Here is a 19,533-nt window from a genome sequence, read left to right on the forward strand (position 1 = left end):
ATGGCCAGCTCCCAACATGCAGGAATCAATTAATTTGAAGAATATTGTATCTCCATAGCATAATTCTAGAGATGTAGAGATGCAGAAGTGGATTTTGTATTTAAATAAAGAAAACACTAGTTTGAAACTGTTTCCATGTTGAGTAGCTGAAGACTGGATCAGAGAGAGTAGTACCTTTCAAAACAAAATACCTTGGTTGAGTTTGTAGAGAGAAGTGGGCAAACTGACTCACAGTTTCAGAGATGAGGCAAAGCAAAATCACAGACCCCTCGTCCCAATCAGCTCCAAGAGAACTCATGTTCATTTGGACACAGACGTTCTTAAGCACAAATAAGATAGGAGTTCCCACCACTCGAGTATAAGATTGGGGCATTTCTTTAATTTAAAGTGGAGCAATATGTTTTATACACCAATATGAGTTGTATCTTTTCTTCTTTCATTAATATATGTTGTAACATTTGGAGAGATGAAGGGACTGATAGAGGTTCTTCCTTAAAACCAACGATATGGATGATTTCATAGACAACTAGCCTATGCCATGAAACTCAGGGCAACAGCCTACATATATGACAAAGAGTCCAGGGAAGCACAGTAAAATATGTAAGATTCATTCAAGTATAACCCGACTTCTAAATAATGCCTCCCCTCAATCCCAAATAAAACTTAAATAAACCAAAGTGTGTACCTTTTTTTTTGAAATTTTCATAATACCTATTTTGTTTTATATTACCAATGATTCCTTTATGTGATCTAGGTGTTTTTCTTTTAAAGGGCCTTATAAAACAAGACTTTGCAAAACCACCATTTTAATATATTTAAATATTCATGATTTAATGTGCAGAAATGCATAATGCTTCACTCAATGCCAGGCTCTGATTTTTCTGGGTAAACAGTCCAGTACAAATAAGAAATGAAATGTTAGTCTTTGTATTTGAATTGAGAATCTATTCCTTTTTAATGAATTTTTTCATAAAATACTTTTGTTTTTAATAAAAGCCCAGGACAAGTGTCTGAAAGACTTTCACCATTTTGACATGCTTGTATCCTTATCTCATATTGTGTGAATGGAGCCAGATTTTCCAGAAGGATGCATTGATGATGACCAACAGAGGAGGTCAGAGGTGCTACACTTCCAGCATTGAGTAAGACATTGTACTCCACAGGCATTTTGGGGATGAGGATCCCTTCAAAGAGAGAGAAAAAGAGAGAGAGAGAGAAAACACATATGTATGATATACAGGATGATCAACAAATGTTTGTCTTTTAAAAACGATGAATCTTTAACATTTTATAACTTAAAGATATATTATTGCCAAATATAGCACTTAATAACTGCATGAATGTATATCCCAAAAGTAAAAAATAAAACATGTATCACCCCTTTTCAAAAACAAATGAAGTACATATAATAGTTCTATTCAAAGGTACACTCTACGGGCAAATAAAAGCGAAGGCATGTTTCACTTCTTAAAAAATACAAGGCAATTAGAAATGGTGTCATATATTTTTGCTCGGCTTACTTACTCTTAAAGTACATAAAAAAAAAAAACACCAGTTTTGCTTGTGACAATAATTTTTCTGTAGGCATTGTGTATGCATCCAGTCTGACACAGATCCTTGACATAATAGCCCATAAAGTATCCAAATCATAGTCTACCTAGAGAATTCCCAGTACATTAATTATTGAGTTAGGACAGTCCACTCTGTCAGGGAGACTTATGGACCTAAATACATATGAAATTTGGGTTCAAAACTGTCATTTTTCACAATGCTTCCTAAAGAAAGAAGGTCTTGTGAGTTTAGCCTTTTCACAATCTATTCATATAATTAAATGCCTGTAAGTTTTAGTTGGTCATGAACAACATGTACATTTTTTTTTCAAGGAGAGTATATGAGCCTTGAATGAAGAATATAATGGAATTTCTCATGAGATTTTCTCATTGATCTGATAGCTTATAACATTTGAGGGTTTAATTACTTCCCTTTGTAGCACTTAAATAAGGTTATCTTTGCTGTAGAAGCAATGAAATCTACAGCACAGGACTCAATAACGCTTCAGAAATGAGGCCTAAAAAATGAAATGAAGGTTTGCTTTTTGTAGATAGAGCCCTAATTGTATAAGGGTTGGAAGAGCCAGTATAAAGCAGAGATGCTCGGGATTTTGTGTAGGATAGATGAAAATAAGAACTCTCCAAAGGATATATTGATCATAGTCAGAGGACTGAACAATTGTTTCCTTTGGAAAGCTGCGATTGTGCTGAACCCAGACTGAGAAATTTTAGTTTAAATTAGAGCATCCTTGTTAAATTATCTGTTGTATTTGTTCTAATGACTTAAATTACTGCTGTTCTATCATTGATTCCTAAATTCCTATTTCTGGCTTTTTATCTCTCTTGCATTCCTAATTTCTATTTTCAGCAACCTACTTCACAGAGACCTCCATCTCAACAGGTCCAAAGCGTATCACTGTATTTTCCACTCCCAAATCTGTTGTTCTTCTTTCCTATGCCAAACGCCTTAGAGTAAAGCCTTTGGGTAAGACTCCTGGAGTCGACCCTGCTTTCTTTCTACACAGTTGCAGCAATAACCCAAACAAGAACAGCCATCTCATTGCATTCTGGTTGCATGCAGGACAGGGTACTCCATAAAGTCAGGGGCTCTGTTCTTATCCCCAGCGTAGTTTCAGTGCCTAGAGTTTAGCACAAAGTGGCAGCTCAATAAACGTCAGTTTGAGTGAATGATTGAAATCTTAGGACAATATTGTAAAGCAAATGTTATTGCATTTTTTCAAGACGAGAAAACTAAGCACCTTGTTCCAGATTGCCAGTTGATTACTTGGGGTAGTCACACTTGAACTCAGACCCATCTGATAACAAAACTTATCTCTCTCTATTTATGTTCTCTCTTGGTAATGGAAACTTGGATTAGGACAACTGAGGAAAAATGAGAGGATAATTTTGAGACAACATGGGTAGCCAGGCAGAACAGTTACTGAGCACTGATTAGAGGGAAGAAATGGAAAAATTAGAATTCTTACTGAGGAAACTAAATTATAGGTGAATATTTGAAGCTCTGAAGGGTAAGTTTCCGAAACTGAGATACATATACCCTACACACTTGTGGATTTCTGTCAAAGTATTTTTAAAGACAAGGACAAACATGGCACCTCTTCCTGGAATGCCACTTTGACCTTTAAAATTTGGGAAATGCAAGGCTTCCTTGCCTGAGCAAGGGAAACCAGCAGAATCCCACTTTTCCTTGTTCACAAAAATTTGGTATGGAGTTTTCTTCCTAAAAAGTCCAAGACTAGAAAATTATATTGGTACTGAGTGATCAGAGCTTTGACTGGTCAGTTGTTGTAACTCCATAGTCACCTTAGAACTAACTAAATGACAGCAGAAGTTTATGCTGACATAATCAGTGTTTTGAACAAGTACAAGTCCTATTCGTGATGCAATCAAAACACCATCTAATATGAGTTGCTCAGTATTGCTTTAAAATTAAATCATCATGGGTAATCTTCTGCAGACACAGGATGAAACTTTGATTGGGCCCACAGTTCTGCTGAATCTTAGGTAGTAGACATTTCTATGTTATTTTTTTTTTCTATGAAGAAAAAAGATACCATGACAAAGATTAATGGCTAGAAAATGTAAATAAATTTATTTTTCTCTTTAACGGCATCGTGCATACACATACTGGGCTTATTTAGAAGATACTCTTTGACTCCTAATTCCCAACTATAAGATGAAACTGGCAATGGTTTTACTGCTCCCAAAAAGACTGCTATAGTTAAAATGAAGTTTGAGAGTTGGATGCAGAGAATTGATTATAGGGACCATTTGAAGCTCTTAGTCCATTAATGGGTGAGGAAAACCTATGTACTACATTAGAAGTAAAATAAAGAGCTGTATAATCAGGCTTTTTTTTCCCCCACTAAGAATGTTCTTTGGAGATTGTTGTTCCAGGTAGTAAAAGAGATTGAAGACTTGATCAGGGACCCTCTCAGTTTGTAGTTTGACCTCTCAGCAGGAAGATAGGCTAATGGAAATTTCCATTCACAGTATCTTGGAATGTCACAGTATGCACATCCCATTTTGGCCGTTTCTCCTTATTGTTACCCTGACATAGTCTGTAAAACGGTGGGGGGAAAAAGGCTGCTGTTTGTACCTGCATATTTATAACACAATGAACACAGAAAGAATTGCCTGGACATTGAACTTATTGGGGTCAGCTTTCTCCAGAGTGATCTAATATCCTAAAATATAACAGCGTAGCACTCTTTATCCAAGGAGATAGATAATAAATAAATAAATAACTTCCCTAATGATAAATTATAAAATACATTATTTTTTGGATGAAGATAAACACATTGGAATAAAATGGCAAATTTGTATGAGTTTTTAACCTAAAAAGCAAGACCTTAAAGAAATTGCAAACTTATGGTGATTACTTTCGGTGGTTTCTAGAACTCCTACGATTGATCGCATGTTCATTTTGTCTTCTCTGTTCCTGGGATAGATCTTATAGAAAAGTTTGACAAACACTCATTTGAAAAATATTCTATCATTCTTGTTGAACTAGACCAACCACAGAATGGAGTCAGGCAGATCAAGTCACTTCTCTGCCCTTATTTGTTTCTGGTAAATTACTTAACCTCTATGAACGCTGGTCTCTTCATCTGTAAAATGATGATAATAATAGCCACCTCATAAAGAGCTATAAGGATTAAATTAGAAAATGCATGTAAAACATTTTAGTACATTCCTGCGAATAGAAAGTGCTGAGTTAATGACAGACATCTCAGCAAAACAAAATGAAATGGAACAAAATGGAAAAAAAAAAAACCCCACATCTCCGACACTATTTTATCAGCTCTCAAACGCTCCGAACCCACCTTTTTTTAAAAAGTATAGTTTCTATTCTAATTCCAAATAACTTATATTCATCTAAGTAGATCTCTTTATAACAATATTTTATCTAGCTTTTTTAATGAATACTTGGATATGATCAAGTGTATTCCTACGAAGATATTTTTCCATTTCTAGCCATAATTTAGAAATGGTCTTTCCGTCAATTCATCTGAGGTTGCGCTTTACTGAATGTCTTCCTCTGTACCTACTGGGCTGCTTTCAATAACTTCTCTGCTTAGAAGGACAGGACTCCTAGGGGGTCAGAGAACAAAGCTGTCTTTCTGCTACATTTCAAATATAGACATTATCTTGATCTAGGTTTCAACATGGCTAGTCAAGGCATGAACCCGGAAAATGTATTTTTCACATCTTGGTTAATTGGAAATAAATGTCCTTTACATATACTTATGAGGTGCTGAAAGAGAAAATGCTCCTTGAAGCTATGAGCATGTCAAACAGTGACATGTATTTAGGAAAGAGGGCCCCTCCACTGTCATAATTTACATGACTGTGACATGAAAGGCTCCTGTGTTCCTGCAAACCCTACACCATCTGCAATGAGTCTGAAACAACCTAGCCCCCTGGTATTCTGATGACTAAATGAAATGAAATGGGCATATTTGTTAAAGTCAGCTGGGAAGCCACACGACTTGGTTAGTTCCCGAGTTCATAAATTTATGTCAGAGCAAGAGGAGCAGTGGAAGCTCAAGTGAACCAATTTACCCTAAGTGCAAATGGCAGTTTTGTTATTTGGTGTCAAAGTTACCAGTCCCACAATGACAAGCTGCCATAACACATTTTCTTGTTCACTAAAGAACAAGGATTTCGTTGGTTAATATTCCTCGCAATGCTCCTTTTCATAATTTACAACAACTAGATGCTGATAGGTTATTTAACATTTATGAAGTTAAGATGTAATCAGAAAAACCCTGATTATCTTTACAAATAAAAAAGTTAAATTATTCAACTTTTTTTTTTTTTTTCTCCGTGGCTTCATTTCACAGCAGGTGCATACTTTACAACGGGACAAGTCAATCAAATAATCCTTTTTTAAAATCTTTTTTTAGGAGCTGGAGCAGGAAAAATTCTAAGAGGAAAACTATTAATTCAGTTTGATAGCTGCTTCAAAACACTGGTTGCACTTAATGTAATGCTTTGAACAAATCAGCTAGACAATTCTTTGTTGCATAGGTAGGCATATCTCGGTTATGCCCTTTCGAGGGTTTGGAAGTGAAACAAGACTCTCTCTCTCTCTCTTTTTTAAGATTTTATTTACTTATTTATTTGACAGACAGAGATCACAAGGAGGCAGAGAGGCAGGCAGAGAGAGAGGAGGAAGCAGGCTCCCTGCTGAGCAGAGAGCCCCATGCGGGACTCGATCCCAGGACTCTGGGATCATGACCTGAGCCGAAGGCAGAGGCTTTAACACATTGAGCCACCCAGGTGCCCCGAAACAAGACTCTCTTAAACACAAATCCGTAACAACTGTATGGAAATTTTACATAAGTTCATATAATAGTGGTCATTTTATGCCCTTTCTACCTTAATAGATAGTAGGGTTATGACAGGAAGGACAACGTCTCATTCTTCTTTATAACTCTCAGGGTGTCTAGCATTATACCTTGCCTCTGAGTAGGGGCTCAGCAAATATTTTCATGTTCATTAAAGTGAATAGATAATTCAGTATACCTAAAGGCTAATGAGTTATATCTCATGAAATTTTAAGCTACAAATAAAACACTCCTGCTGGGTTAGTGGACGAGCTGCTCTTAAATTACATTGTCCTCATTCATATTTGCTATATTTAAAGTAAAATTATTTTTTAGCTTCTGAACTGGATTATAGTAGAGCTTAGAAAAAAATCATTTGTTTTCTGCATTGTTTATGTAGAAAAATGATGAGAAAATAGCAGTGATTTTGATCGTAGAACTTGGAGTCAGATGCATTGTGGGTTGGCTCCAACACATTTGTGATAAATAACCTAGACAAAATAACCAAAGAGTATCTAAATTGTTCTCATTAGTAAAATAGGCAAAACAATAGACATACTATATTATACTATACTATCTGTACTATACAATAGGACATACTGTATTATACTATACTATATTAGGTTGTTAAAAACATTAAATGATACATATTAATGTCTTAGAAAAATGCCTACTACATATTAGAACTCAATAAAATTCATTAAATAACAAAAGCAAAGGCAACAAAATAAATTGACAAGTGGGACACATCAAACTAAAAGGCTTCTGCACAGCAAAGGAAACCATCAATATGAAAAGGTGGCCTATGGAATGGGAGTAGATATTTGCAAACCATTTATCTAAAAAGGGGCTAATATCCAAAATATACAAGGAACTCATGCAAATCAATAGCAAAATAAAAAAGACCTAATTAAAAAGTAGACAAAGGCTACAAATAGACATTTCCCCCCCAAAAAGACAAGCAAATGGCTAACAGATATGTAAAAATGTGCCCAACATCCTTAATCACCAGGGAAAAGCAAATAAAAAACCACAATGAGCTATCACCTCATACCTCTCAGGATGACCATTATCAAAAAGACAAGAGATCACAAATACTGGTGAGAATGCAGAAAAAGGGACTGTTTGTACTCTGTTGTTGGGAATGGAAGCTCATATTGCCAGTGACAGTTTACTATGGAAAACAGTATGGAGGCTCTCAAGAAATTAAAAATAGAACTACTCTGTGGTCCAGCAAACCTACTTCTGAGTACATATCCAAAGTGCATGATATCATTGCCTCACAGAGCTATCTATACTCCCAAGTTCATTGCAATATTATTCACAATAGCCAAGGTATGGAAATGACCGAAGTGGCTTTCAGTGGAGGGATGGATAAAGAAAATGTAGTATAGATGAAATAGCACATTATTCAGACTTATAAAAAGAAGAAAACACTTCCATTTGCAACAACATGGATGAAACTGAAGGGCCTTACGCTAAGTGAAATAGCCAGACAAAGACAATAACCTTACAGTATTACCTATGTGTGGAACCTTAAAAAAAAAAAAAAAAAGAACTCATAGAAACAGAGTGGAATGGTGGCGACGAGGGGCTGGAAATGGGGGAAATAGGGAGAAGTTGGTAAAAAGGTACAAACTTTCAGCTATAAGATGAATAAGATCTGGGGATCTAAGGTATAACGTGGTGACTATAGTTGATAATACTGTAGGGTATAACTGAAATTTGCTAAGAGAGTAGAATTTGTGTTCTCGCCAGAAAGACAAAAAATAAATATGCGGTAAAATGTTAGCATTAATTAACTTGATGGTGCAAATCTTTTCACAGTTATATATGTCAAATCATCACATTGTAATCTTTAAATGTATTATAATTTCATTTGTCAATTATACCTCAGTACAGCTGAATAAAGATTTACTGTGCTAAATAAAACATAAATCATTGAAATGAGTTTTATATTTTCTTCTGAAATTCAGCACTACTGTCACTTGGTTTTTGCACTTAAAGAAAACTGAAAGAATTGTCAAAGTTGAATCATCCCAGTTAAAGCAAATAAATTTTTTTTAGGGCACTTAATGACAATTTTGACTTTAAATAGATAGTATCTGATCTAATACACTGCGGTTGATTAGCTAACTGAACACCAAGATGCCTAAGGTCTTTAGATAGGCCATATTATGGCTAACTACACTTTAATCAAAAATTGGTTAATAAAAAACATTTTTTTCTAACCAATATATTTTTTATTCCTAAGCAATATTAATTGAAATGATTTTTCAGAAGAACAGTTGCTAACTGTTTTCTTTAATGGACTAAGAGATAAGTATGAATGGACACACACCAGTACTTCGAGATTATGCATAAAACCTAAATAACTCACCATCTTTAGTGAGGAAATGTGTTGAATGCAATGACATTGTTAATTAGAACATGATGAAGGGCTAGAACAGTTCAAAATACAGTCATCACCTTGATAAATTAGAAAGACTCATCATTACCTTCAGAGTTCAAATAATTTCGAGTGTTTGGATTCTGAAATAGCAGGAGTATCTCTATTCTTATCCTGAGTAAACCATTTATGTTCCAGGAACAATTTGCTTCTTCATTTTCTGTGATTTTTTTTTACCCATTAGTTGAACATGTATCCCCCACTCTTTTTAATACAAATGTGTAAGTCTGGACCTGAGGTTAAGAGCTGGTACGGGATGAGAAGGAATGTTTAGGAATCAGCTAGGCAGGCTGCTGTCTGTAGCTTGAATAATAATAGCCAGCTTCCAGGCAGTGTGCACTAAATGTGTATCATGCTACTTCACCGACTTCACATAAAAGCAATGCAGGGTGGGCATTTGATACTTTGTTTCGCAGACAAGAAACCTCAAGTTCAGAGACACTGTGGAACCTGCCCAAGGTCATGGGAAAACTAAATGATGGAGCCCATTCCACCTAGAAACCAGTATTCCTTGTTCAGAAATAAGTGAAAAAATTATGCATCCACAAGATGACATCTAATATTTCGAAGATACGTGTATGTGTCCTATTTGTCTCTAAAGAAGAAATATGTATTTGTGTGTGTGTGTGTGTGTGTGTGCACATGTATGTATGTTTAGGGTTGAATTAGTGTTGAGAGAGGGATAGGATTCTACAGGAGGTCAAATGTTTGAATTATTTTTAAAAAAGATTTTATTTATTAACTTGATAGAGACAGAGAGATCACAAGTAGGCAGAGAGGGCAGAGAGAGAGGGGGAAGCAGGCTTCCAGCTGAGCAGAAAGCCGGATGCGGGGCTCAATCCTAGGACCATGAGATCATGACCTGAGCTGAAGGCAAAGGCTTATCTCATTGAGCCGCCCAGGTGCCCCATGTTTGAATAATTTTAAGCAACAGAAAATCCAAAATTTATTTATATTTGTTTGAATGACAAATTTTAGAAACTTACTCACTACTCTCTTCTTCCATTAATTCAGCAAATATTTTAAAAGGATATGTTGTTTCTGCATCATCTGATTTGAAGGTACAAATGATATGCAAAAGAGTAGAAATCTTGATTTTCTAGAGCTTGAAGGGTCTTGATAATCTTACAACTGACATTTGTCAAGTAATAACATTTGTCAAGAGCTAAAATGAACCAGGACTTACCTGAAAGGTAAGAGAATGTCTATTGAGGCTTTAAAATAGTCCTGGAATATTCTTTTTGTGGTTATTTGAGAAATCCTCTCCCACCTAACTGAAATCTTTCAGCATTTGGAATCCGGTTTTGCTAGGTCATGTCTATTCTTTCCTGACTTTTGGTTGAATAGACAGACTTCTGGTTACTAGTTCCTTCATGCCACAGAAGATAACTACTGTGAGGTAAGTATTTTCCCTTCAGGGACTCACCATTTTACACAATTACTTCTTCTGGTCTAGGCATGCCAAATAAAAAGCATTCTTCCCCAGTCATTTGGTATTTGCCAATAACTAGCTCTGTTTCTCAGCCCTCTGGGCTACTATTTCAAAAAATACAGTTGTATCACAAATCCAAAAGATGGTGGGAAATAAACAAAAAGCTTGATACGGATTTAAGAGTTAAGCCAAAGACCTGTGGAGATTGCTCTTATAACAGATCTGAATTTGAATCTTGGCTTTGCTTGTAACCTTGAGTATATTATATCACTTCTTCTTTTTTTTTTTTAACACTATTTTTAATTTATTTGACAGAGAGAGATCATAAGTAGGCAGAGAGGCAGGGAGAGAGAGGAAGGGAAGCAGGCTCCTGGCTGAGCAGAGAGCCGTACGCAGGGCTCGATCCCAGGACACTGAGATCATGACCTGAGCCAAAGGCAGAGGCTTTAACCCACTGAGCCACGCAGGTACCCCTATATTACTACTTTGAGATTCAAATTTCTTATCTTAATATGGAAATAATGATACTATTTGTATCCCAGGGTTTTTATCAGTATAAGCTCAGGTAAGGCAGGGAAAATGTTTATCAAAGTGTTTGGCATATGCTGGAAATTTAACAAAAGGCAAGTATAAACAAGTGATATTATTGAATGTAAGTGATATTCACCACAAGTATTCTAATTATGCTTCCCCTGAATATTCCACATTTCCTGGATCTCACTTCCTTTTCTGGTAAAATTTATAAACATGTAGTAAGAATTAATTTATAGATATCACTGAAATAATAATTTATAAACTGAAAGCCCACTTAGTTGCCTAGGTAATTTTCTGTTGCCAAGCAGCCACATGGACATTGTTTTCTCCCAGCAACTTACCTGTGTAAAGTCGCTCTATTCACACTGACCACAAAACAAAATACATGTGAGAAAACCCAGTTGATTTAACCACTATTTTGGTTTTGAACATTCAAGAGAAAGTGGTTCGACTCACGTTTTGAAAAAAATATTGTACCTGACCACTTTTGCTTGGTGTATGTAATTCATGATGACTAAATTTGGAAAACATTGAAATCATCTGGGAAGCTTAAAAAAAAAAATCTAGATTTCTTGACTCCACCCCAGGAGATTCTGATTCAGTAAACTTGTGATTGAGAACCGGTCTTTGCAAAAGCTTTCCAGGTGATTCTAATGTTTGTTCAGGTTTGGGGAACTGCAGGTATGGACTACTTGGCCCAATTTTCAGCTCTGCTTATGATGTAATCATTGCATAATGGTAGAGGAGTATGATGAGTACCTTGAAAGCTCTTGATTGTGAGCAAATAAACAACCTCTGGTTATAACAAGTTTGTTTTCTTTCAGTTTAAAATATATATTTGTGACTCTTCAGGAACAGAAAAATGTTTTTATTATCCAAATCAAAACACAGCATGAGGTACTTTCCAATAAAATCAACTGTAGATTATACAGAAGTCAAAATAATCTGCCTGTTTACAGAGTTCAAAATCCTTCTAGGCACCAGGAAAAAAGTTTAATTTAAGATTTTAATCTTTCCATATATTACGGGGTTTCTGTAATGGATTTTGTACATCTGAAACTAAAAGATTGACAGGTCTGGATATTATAGATTTATTAACCATTGGTTACATGGTCAGAGTTAGTGTGTGAAGCATTTCTACAATACCCCCAAGGATGCGCTAGAATGAACAATTTCTACAAAGCCTGAGGTAGGCAAGAGTTAAGGTTACGTTAAAAAAGGCAGAAGTTGTGCTTTATTTCACAACGATCCTTTTCTAAGTGTAAACATTATACACTGAGCATAAAAATATGATGTTGAACTTAAAGAAAAATATGACTTTTGTCATATTGCATTTTTGCTGGGAAATTCAAGAGAAGTCTTAAACATTTACAAATACAATCCTGCAGTGCACTGTTTTAACATTTTGAAAACGGGGCCCTTGGCACCTAGCAAAGGCTGGAGCAAATACATTTTAAAAATAAATAATTGAAGACAAAAATAATTCTCCAAAAAAAATCATCACTATTCACAGGCTAATGTACAGAGCCAATATATGCTAATTATATAAATTACCTCATTTAATCTTTACAACCACCCAAATGTATGTACTACCATTGTCTCCATTTTATGGCTGCACCGAACAGAGACTCAGGGAGAAGAACCGACTTGTTGATGTCAGCTAACAGGTGGCAGAATTGAGATGCGAGTCCTGTTTTCTCTTTGACCCGACATCCATTGTCTTAAAAGGAAAGGTATCTTCAGATAAGCAATTTATGTGTATAATAATGTTAAAAATGACAAGTGATTTGATAGGCCATGGAGCCCCCTGATCACATGGCTTTTTTAAAATTTTTTTTTGCTTATCATTTTGGACTTTCTCTTATTGTTCTTTGACAATCTGGATTGTGGAAGACTCTGGTGGGATTCTGAGAAATCTCTGGTTCAGAGGCAAAATCCAGTTCCAGACTGGCTCTTTTCTGTTTCATTTTACTTGATGGCACAGAAGCACCACAGCTTCATAAAGATGCCAAGGAGAAATATGCTCGAAGACAGCAAGATAGCATGCTGGTCCATTCAAGTAGAGACGGATTCTGTAAAGGGATATGTAAGTTCGTATATTTTCTGCAGCAGAAGATACGGGTTTTCTTCCACTGAAGTTAAGAATGGAGTTCAAGAATATCTATGCTCCTAAAACTGAGGTAAGGATTACAGGGCTGTATTTCACAGGCTGGGGCTGGTGATCATTCCTCTGCTCTAATTTAATGAGCTGTATATTCATTTTAAAGCAAAGGCGGATGGAATCATTTATATTTAATATCTTAGAGAGGCTTACCTTTTTCTTTGCTTATAAAGATCTTGATAAATTTTCTCCTGTGAGTTTGACCAAATTAAGACCCTTCTGTTTTTGTTTTTGATCTTAGATTATGACATCAGAAGGATGCTGGTTGATGAGAACTTAAGTTTTATATATTAGGCCTCTATGTTACCTTCTTGGCTCTATTGCCCATTTGTTTGCTGATTTAGTTTTTATTTTGATTCCAGTTAGTTAACACAGGGTGCTGTATTAGTTTCCGGTGTACGATAGAGTGATTCAAGAATTCCATACATCGCCCAGTGCTCATCACTGCAAGGGCGCTCCTGAATTCCCATCTCCTATTTAACCCACACCCACCACCCACGCACACTCTGGTAACCATCAGTGTACTGTCTGTAGTGAGAGTCTGTTTTTGGTTTGTCTCTCTTTTTGCTCTTTTGTTTTGTTTCTTAAATTCTTCGTGAGTGAGATCATATGGTATTTGTACTTCTCTGATGGACATTTCACCTTGCTTTATACTCTCTCGCTCTATCCATTCATTCCTTTTTATGGAATGAATTCCTTTTTCCTTTTATTCCTTTTTATGGATGAATTATATATATATATATATATATATAATATGCACATGAATATAACATATATTATTAATATACACATTATTAATATATATGCCATCTTTTTTATCCACTTATCAATTGATGGACACTTGGGCTGCCTCCATATCTTGATTATTGTAAATAACGCTGCTATAAACATAGAGGTGTATGTATTTCTTTGAATTAGTGTTTTTTGGGTGAGTACCCAGTAGTGTGAATGCTTGATCATAGGATAGTTCTATTTTTAACTTTTTGAGGAAACTCCATACTGTTTTCCTCAGTGGTGGCATCGGTTTGTATTTCCACTAACAGTGCAAGAGGATTCCCCTTTCTCCACATCCTCACCAGCACCTGTTGTTTCTTGTGTTTTTGTTTTTAGCCACTCTGACAAGGGTCAGAGAATAACTACATTGTAGTTTTCATTTGCATTTCCCTGATGATAAATGATGAAAAGCATTTTTTCATGTCTGTTGGTCATCTGTATGCCTTCTTTGGAGAAATATCTGTTCATATCTTCTGCCCATTTTTAAATTGAATTATTATTTTTTGGGTGTTGAATTTTTAAAGTTCTTTATATATTTTGGTTCCTAGCCTTTTATCAGATATATCATTTGCAAATATCTTCTCCCATTCTGAAGGTTGCCTTTTAGTTTTAGTGATTGTTTCCTTCACTGTGCAGAAGTTTTTATTTTGATGAAGCCCCAATAGTTCATTTTTGCTTTTGTTTCCCTTGCCTCAGGGGACCTATCTAAAAAAAAGTTGCACACCAATGTCAGAGAAATTACTGCTTGTGCTCTCTTCTAGGATTTTCATGATTCCAGATCTCACATTTAGGACTTTAATGCATCTTGAGTTTATTTTTCTGTATGGTATAAGACAGTGATCCAGTTATTTTTTTTTTAAAGATTTTATTTATTTACGTGACAGAGATCATGAGTAGGCAGAGAGAGAGGAGGAAGCAGGCTCCCTGCGGAGCAGAGAGCCCGATGTGGGGCTCGATCCCAGGACCCTAGGATCATGACCTGAGCCGAAGGCAGAGGCTTTAACCCACTGAGCCACCCAGGCGCCCCAACAGTGATCCAGTTTTATTCATTGCTGGCTGCTGTCCAGTTTTCCTGACAGCATTTCTTGCAGGGACTGTCTTTTTCCCATTGGATATTCTTTCCTGCTTTGTCGAAGATAAATTGACCATATAATTATGGGCTTTTGTCCCTAGGCTTTCTATTATGTTCTGTTGACCTACATGGCAGTACTGTACTGTTTGAATTACTACAGCTTTGTAATATAATTTGAATACTGGAATTGTGACACCTCCAGCTTTGCTTTTCATTTTTCAACACTGCTTTGGCTATTCAGAGTCTTTGGTGGTTCCATATAAATTTTAGGATTGTTTCTTATTATTTTGGATGCAATTATAAATGATATTATTTTCTTAATTACTCTGCTGATTAATTATTGGTGCATAGAAATGCAACATATTTCTGTACATTGATTTTTATCCTGCAAACTTTACTGAATTCATTTTTTAGTTCTAATAGTCTTTTGGTGGAGTCTTTTAGGTTTTCTATATAGAGTTTCATGTCATCTGCACATAGTGAAAGCTTTACATCTTCCTTACCAATTTGGATGTCTTCTATTTCTTTTTGTTGTCTAATTGTTGTGGCTAGGACTTCCAGTACTATATTGACTAAAAGCGGTGAGAATGGACCTCTTTGTCTTGTTCTTGACCTTTGGGGGAAAAGCTCTCAGTTTTTCTTCATTAAGTCTGATGTTTGCTGTGGGTTTTTCATATATGGTCATTATTATGTTGAGGTATGTTCCCTCTATAACCACTTTGTTGAGGGTTTTTATCATGAATTGGTATGGTACTTTTTCAAAAGTACAAGTTTTTGGCTGAGATAATCATTCAAGTAAATGAAAAATATATCTTTGCTAATTATTTTATGGAATGGACTTGCTGATGGCCAACATAGTTGCTCACCAATTGTTTTCAGTGCATGTTCGACTGTAGCTAAACTTATTCCAATGGAGATAATAGAAATTTGTGTCAATTTTATCTGAAGACTAGATATTAGAGATAAAATCACATTTTGAAGTGAATTTAACACCTTAATCCATTTTAAATTTTACTGCAACAGCATTTCCATACTTTCCTTATGTTAAAAGACAGAGCAAGGAGATTTCACTTTAATCCCTATTCCACGGTGTTAATGCAATCAGATTTGTACCTAAGGATGAAGCTTACATCAAAATATAATAATTCACTAAGCCATAAAAGCAACCCACTAGTGACTGAATGGCACAATCGAGTCTATATAGTTTAGAGGGGCAAAATTCAACTACCATAACTGGCCACAATCTAATAGAAAGGGTAGAGTAACTACTGTCTTTCTGAATTCCTTACTCACTGCTATAATAAAGGCTGAATCATCTAACATCAATGATCCAATCTTGGGAGTCCTGCAGAATGAATGTTTGAGGTCATTCAGATCTATGTGACTTACCTGGGTTGTATATAAATAAGAAGGCAGATTTTAGTACTTAAAAGAAAGTATTACTTTTAAAGAAAAGAATATATCTATGTATCTATATATCTTTATCTACATGCCTACATCTGTATCTGTATGTATATATGCATATACTTATTTATGTATAGACTTAGGAATTGGTTTGTATTATTCTGTTTGTACTTATCCAGGAGACAGGCTATTTCCTTTTGCTTTACTAAATTTACATTTCCCTCCTTATCTTCAATTAACTTTCTCTGAAATGTTTTACATACACATATGCATGTGCATACATGCCCGCGCACACACACACACACAATTTTATTTCTTTACCTGGTGGGGTCCAAGCTACAAATATGGAATAAGGCCCGATTACTGTGATATTATATGGAGGCTGGATTTCTTCTGGTGTCAGTATAGGTGTTTGTACAATGTAATCATCACTAGGATTGCTGCCACCTCCAGTTGTGGCTTCCAATTTATAAATGTATCTATATTAAAAAGAAAGGATTGTGATAAGGCAATGCACAAAAAACTTGAACAACGGTTGTTGGGCTTTCTCTCCATTGCTTAGTCCTAAATTATGACAAATTGCAAATTTTCTGCTCCCTGTCCAGAAACATCATTGTTGACTTGATAATTTTTCCAGAATAGGCATCACTCTAGACTGTCACTATTTCTGCCCCTTCCCACTTTATTTTTAACCTGCTAGTAATCAATTAGATTTCAGGAAAGTCTTTGAGTTTGCCAGTAGATTGTGAAGGATTCAAATTAATCTTCTCCATTTTTTTTTTAGATTTTATTTATTTCTTTGACAGAGATCACAAGTTTGCAGAGAGGTAGGCAGAGAGAGAGGTAGGGAAGCAGGTTCCTCGCTGAGCAGAGAGCCCAATCCGGGGCTCGATCCCAGGACCCTGAGATCATGATCCAAGGTGAAGGCAGAGACTTATCCCACTGAGCCACCCAGGTGCCCCAATCTTTGCCATTTTTACCTAGGTTGGAATTCAGGGAAATATGTTTAGAGGAAGATGTTTCTAAATTGATCTGCTTACTCTCTACAATAAAACTGAATTGATCTCTACTCTCTGCAGTAAAACATCTGTTGATCTAAGATACATTTTGTTTCTGCTGAGATATGAATCGGAATGAATTGCAAATATGTGGAAATTTCCCCCCAAAACCATTCATACCTATACAGAGTGCAGCAAGCAGAGAAAACATTATATTAGAAGAAAAGTTAGTTGATGTAAAACAAAACTCTTTAAATCTTTTTTATTGCTAGCTTAGGAATGCATGTTTTTGAAGATAATTTGATAATTTTTTTTAAAGTTTAATACTTAGTATATTTTATATACTTAAAAGATGTCATGTACTCTAAAGACTAAAGTTATGAGTTAGCACTTGAGTCTTCAACATCTGAAATGAATTAAAAGATCTAATCAGTTATGGAATGGCTACTGAACACAGAGATTAATCATCCAATTAATTTATTATTGTTTCATTTTGAGGTGCACTCTTTTCAGCGCTGAAGAATTTTAAATTCTAAATATATGATCAGTAAAATTTTTCTTTAGTTCACCTGCTGTTGGGCTCGAGGTTTTTATCAGTGAAATTCTGCTCCTCAGTGCCACCCAGGAAAACCAAGGTTCCGTTACGACTCAATTGATACTGAGAGATGAGGCCATTGGGCTTTTCTGGCGGACTCCAAAATAACTCCACTGTTGTGGAATTGATGATAATGTGTCGAGGTGTCACCCAAACCCCTGGAAAAAAATAACACAATGAGGTTTTACTGTTTGAATAAAATATATACCTTATCAAAAGTCAAACCACAACCTCACATCTTATGATATTTTTGTCTGTTGTTAAAAAAATCTCAGGGTGAAGCAACCAAAATACATTTTCCTTACTTTAGAGGTAAAATATACAGTTGGGTATAAATACACTTTTTAGTGCTTTATTTTATTTGTAAATTATCTTTAGAAAGTGAATGTCAGACATTGAGTGGAGGAAGATTTCTCTGTATCGGCTGTGACCCTGAGTTTAATCAAGGCCTGAAATACTACCCAGGAATTTTAAACTTCGATGCCTATAGACTTGGAATATGTGGAAGTAATCATAAAGTAGTATTTACTTGAATTATCAAATTCAATGAATAACATACTTTGCCTTTGTCTCTCTGATACAATGTGCTGTGCCTCTTTTCCTCTTTTCTCTCATTTACTGGCTTCTCTCCCCCTACTGGATCTCAAAAATGGGCCTCCGAGACCTAGGCTTTCTCCTCTCCCTTAGTGCTCCCTCTTCTTTCTTCTCCTCTTGTTTTCCAACATTCACTTTCGAGGTGATCTTCACCTCACTCTGAACACTACCAATTGCATATCTCTAAACTAAAACTCCCTTGAGCTTCAGACTCCTGAACCCAGCTGTCAACCTGACACCTCCATGTAGATGACTAATAAAGTATCAAAACTTAAAACATCTAAAACAGAACTCTTGGTTCTTCTGTTATAATCTATTCATCTCCCGATTTTGTCCCTCTATTCCTTTTCTTGGTCAAAACACAAAAAAATATTATTCTTGAGGCTCCCATTTTTTCAGCTTCAAATGCAAATCCTGCTCATTCTACCTTGAATGCCTCTAGTTCTCTATACATTTAGTGCCATCTCTTCTGATCCAAGCTGCATTTTTCTCTTATGAACCTCTAGCATAGCCTCTAATCTGGTCTCTGAGTTTTAAATCTTGCCCTTCTCTATTTCACGTAATCTTCATAAAAGTAGATAAAATATATCAGAGCACCCGGGTGGCTCAGTTAGTTAAGCATCTGCCTTCGGCTCAGGTCATGATCCCAGGGTCCTGGGACTGAGCCCTGCATCAAGCTCCCTCCTTAGCGGGGAGCCTGCTTCTCCCTCTCCCTCTGCTCCCCGGCTCCTGCTCTCTTGCTCACTCTCTATCTCAAATAAATAAATAAAATCTTAAAGAAGAATATGAAGTATATATATAAGTCATTGTAATCTTGGTAAAACATACAACCCTTTTGAAATTATTCATATAATTCCAATTCCTTACGATAACCTCAACAATCCTACATATTTTCTGGTTATGATCTACCTGGCTCCAGCCACAGCAGACTCCTCTCTATCCCTAGAATGCTTCCAGTTCTTTCTCACCTCTAACCTTCCACACTTCCATTCCTTCTGCCTGGAACTTTTGGTTATGACAACATGACATTTTTTCAATTTATTTTCATAGTTCAGTGAGCTGTGTGAGTATCATCTTCACAGGGAGGTCTTATTTGACCAAACTTCTCTAATGATAA

General features: G+C 35.8%; 1 protein-coding gene across 1 annotated transcript in view; it reads right to left on the reverse strand.

The window, feature by feature from the left end:
- Positions 1-19,533, reverse strand: part of USH2A (usherin) — a 681,643-nt gene that overhangs the window by 103,536 nt on the left and 558,574 nt on the right. Inside the window, exons 56-58 of the mRNA XM_045081155.1 lie at positions 17,797-17,980; positions 16,551-16,708; positions 1,026-1,184 (exon numbers count right to left, since the gene is read on the reverse strand). Coding sequence (XP_044937090.1) covers positions 1,026-1,184; positions 16,551-16,708; positions 17,797-17,980 — 501 coding nt within the window. The remainder of the gene's footprint in view (positions 1-1,025; positions 1,185-16,550; positions 16,709-17,796; positions 17,981-19,533) is intronic.

The sequence above is a fragment of the Mustela putorius genome, unplaced genomic scaffold (genome assembly GCF_011764305.1).
Source record: "Mustela putorius furo isolate JIRA1106 unplaced genomic scaffold, ASM1176430v1.1 tig00000508_pilon_pilon_pilon, whole genome shotgun sequence".
NCBI classification, from domain to species: Eukaryota; Metazoa; Chordata; class Mammalia; order Carnivora; family Mustelidae; genus Mustela; species Mustela putorius.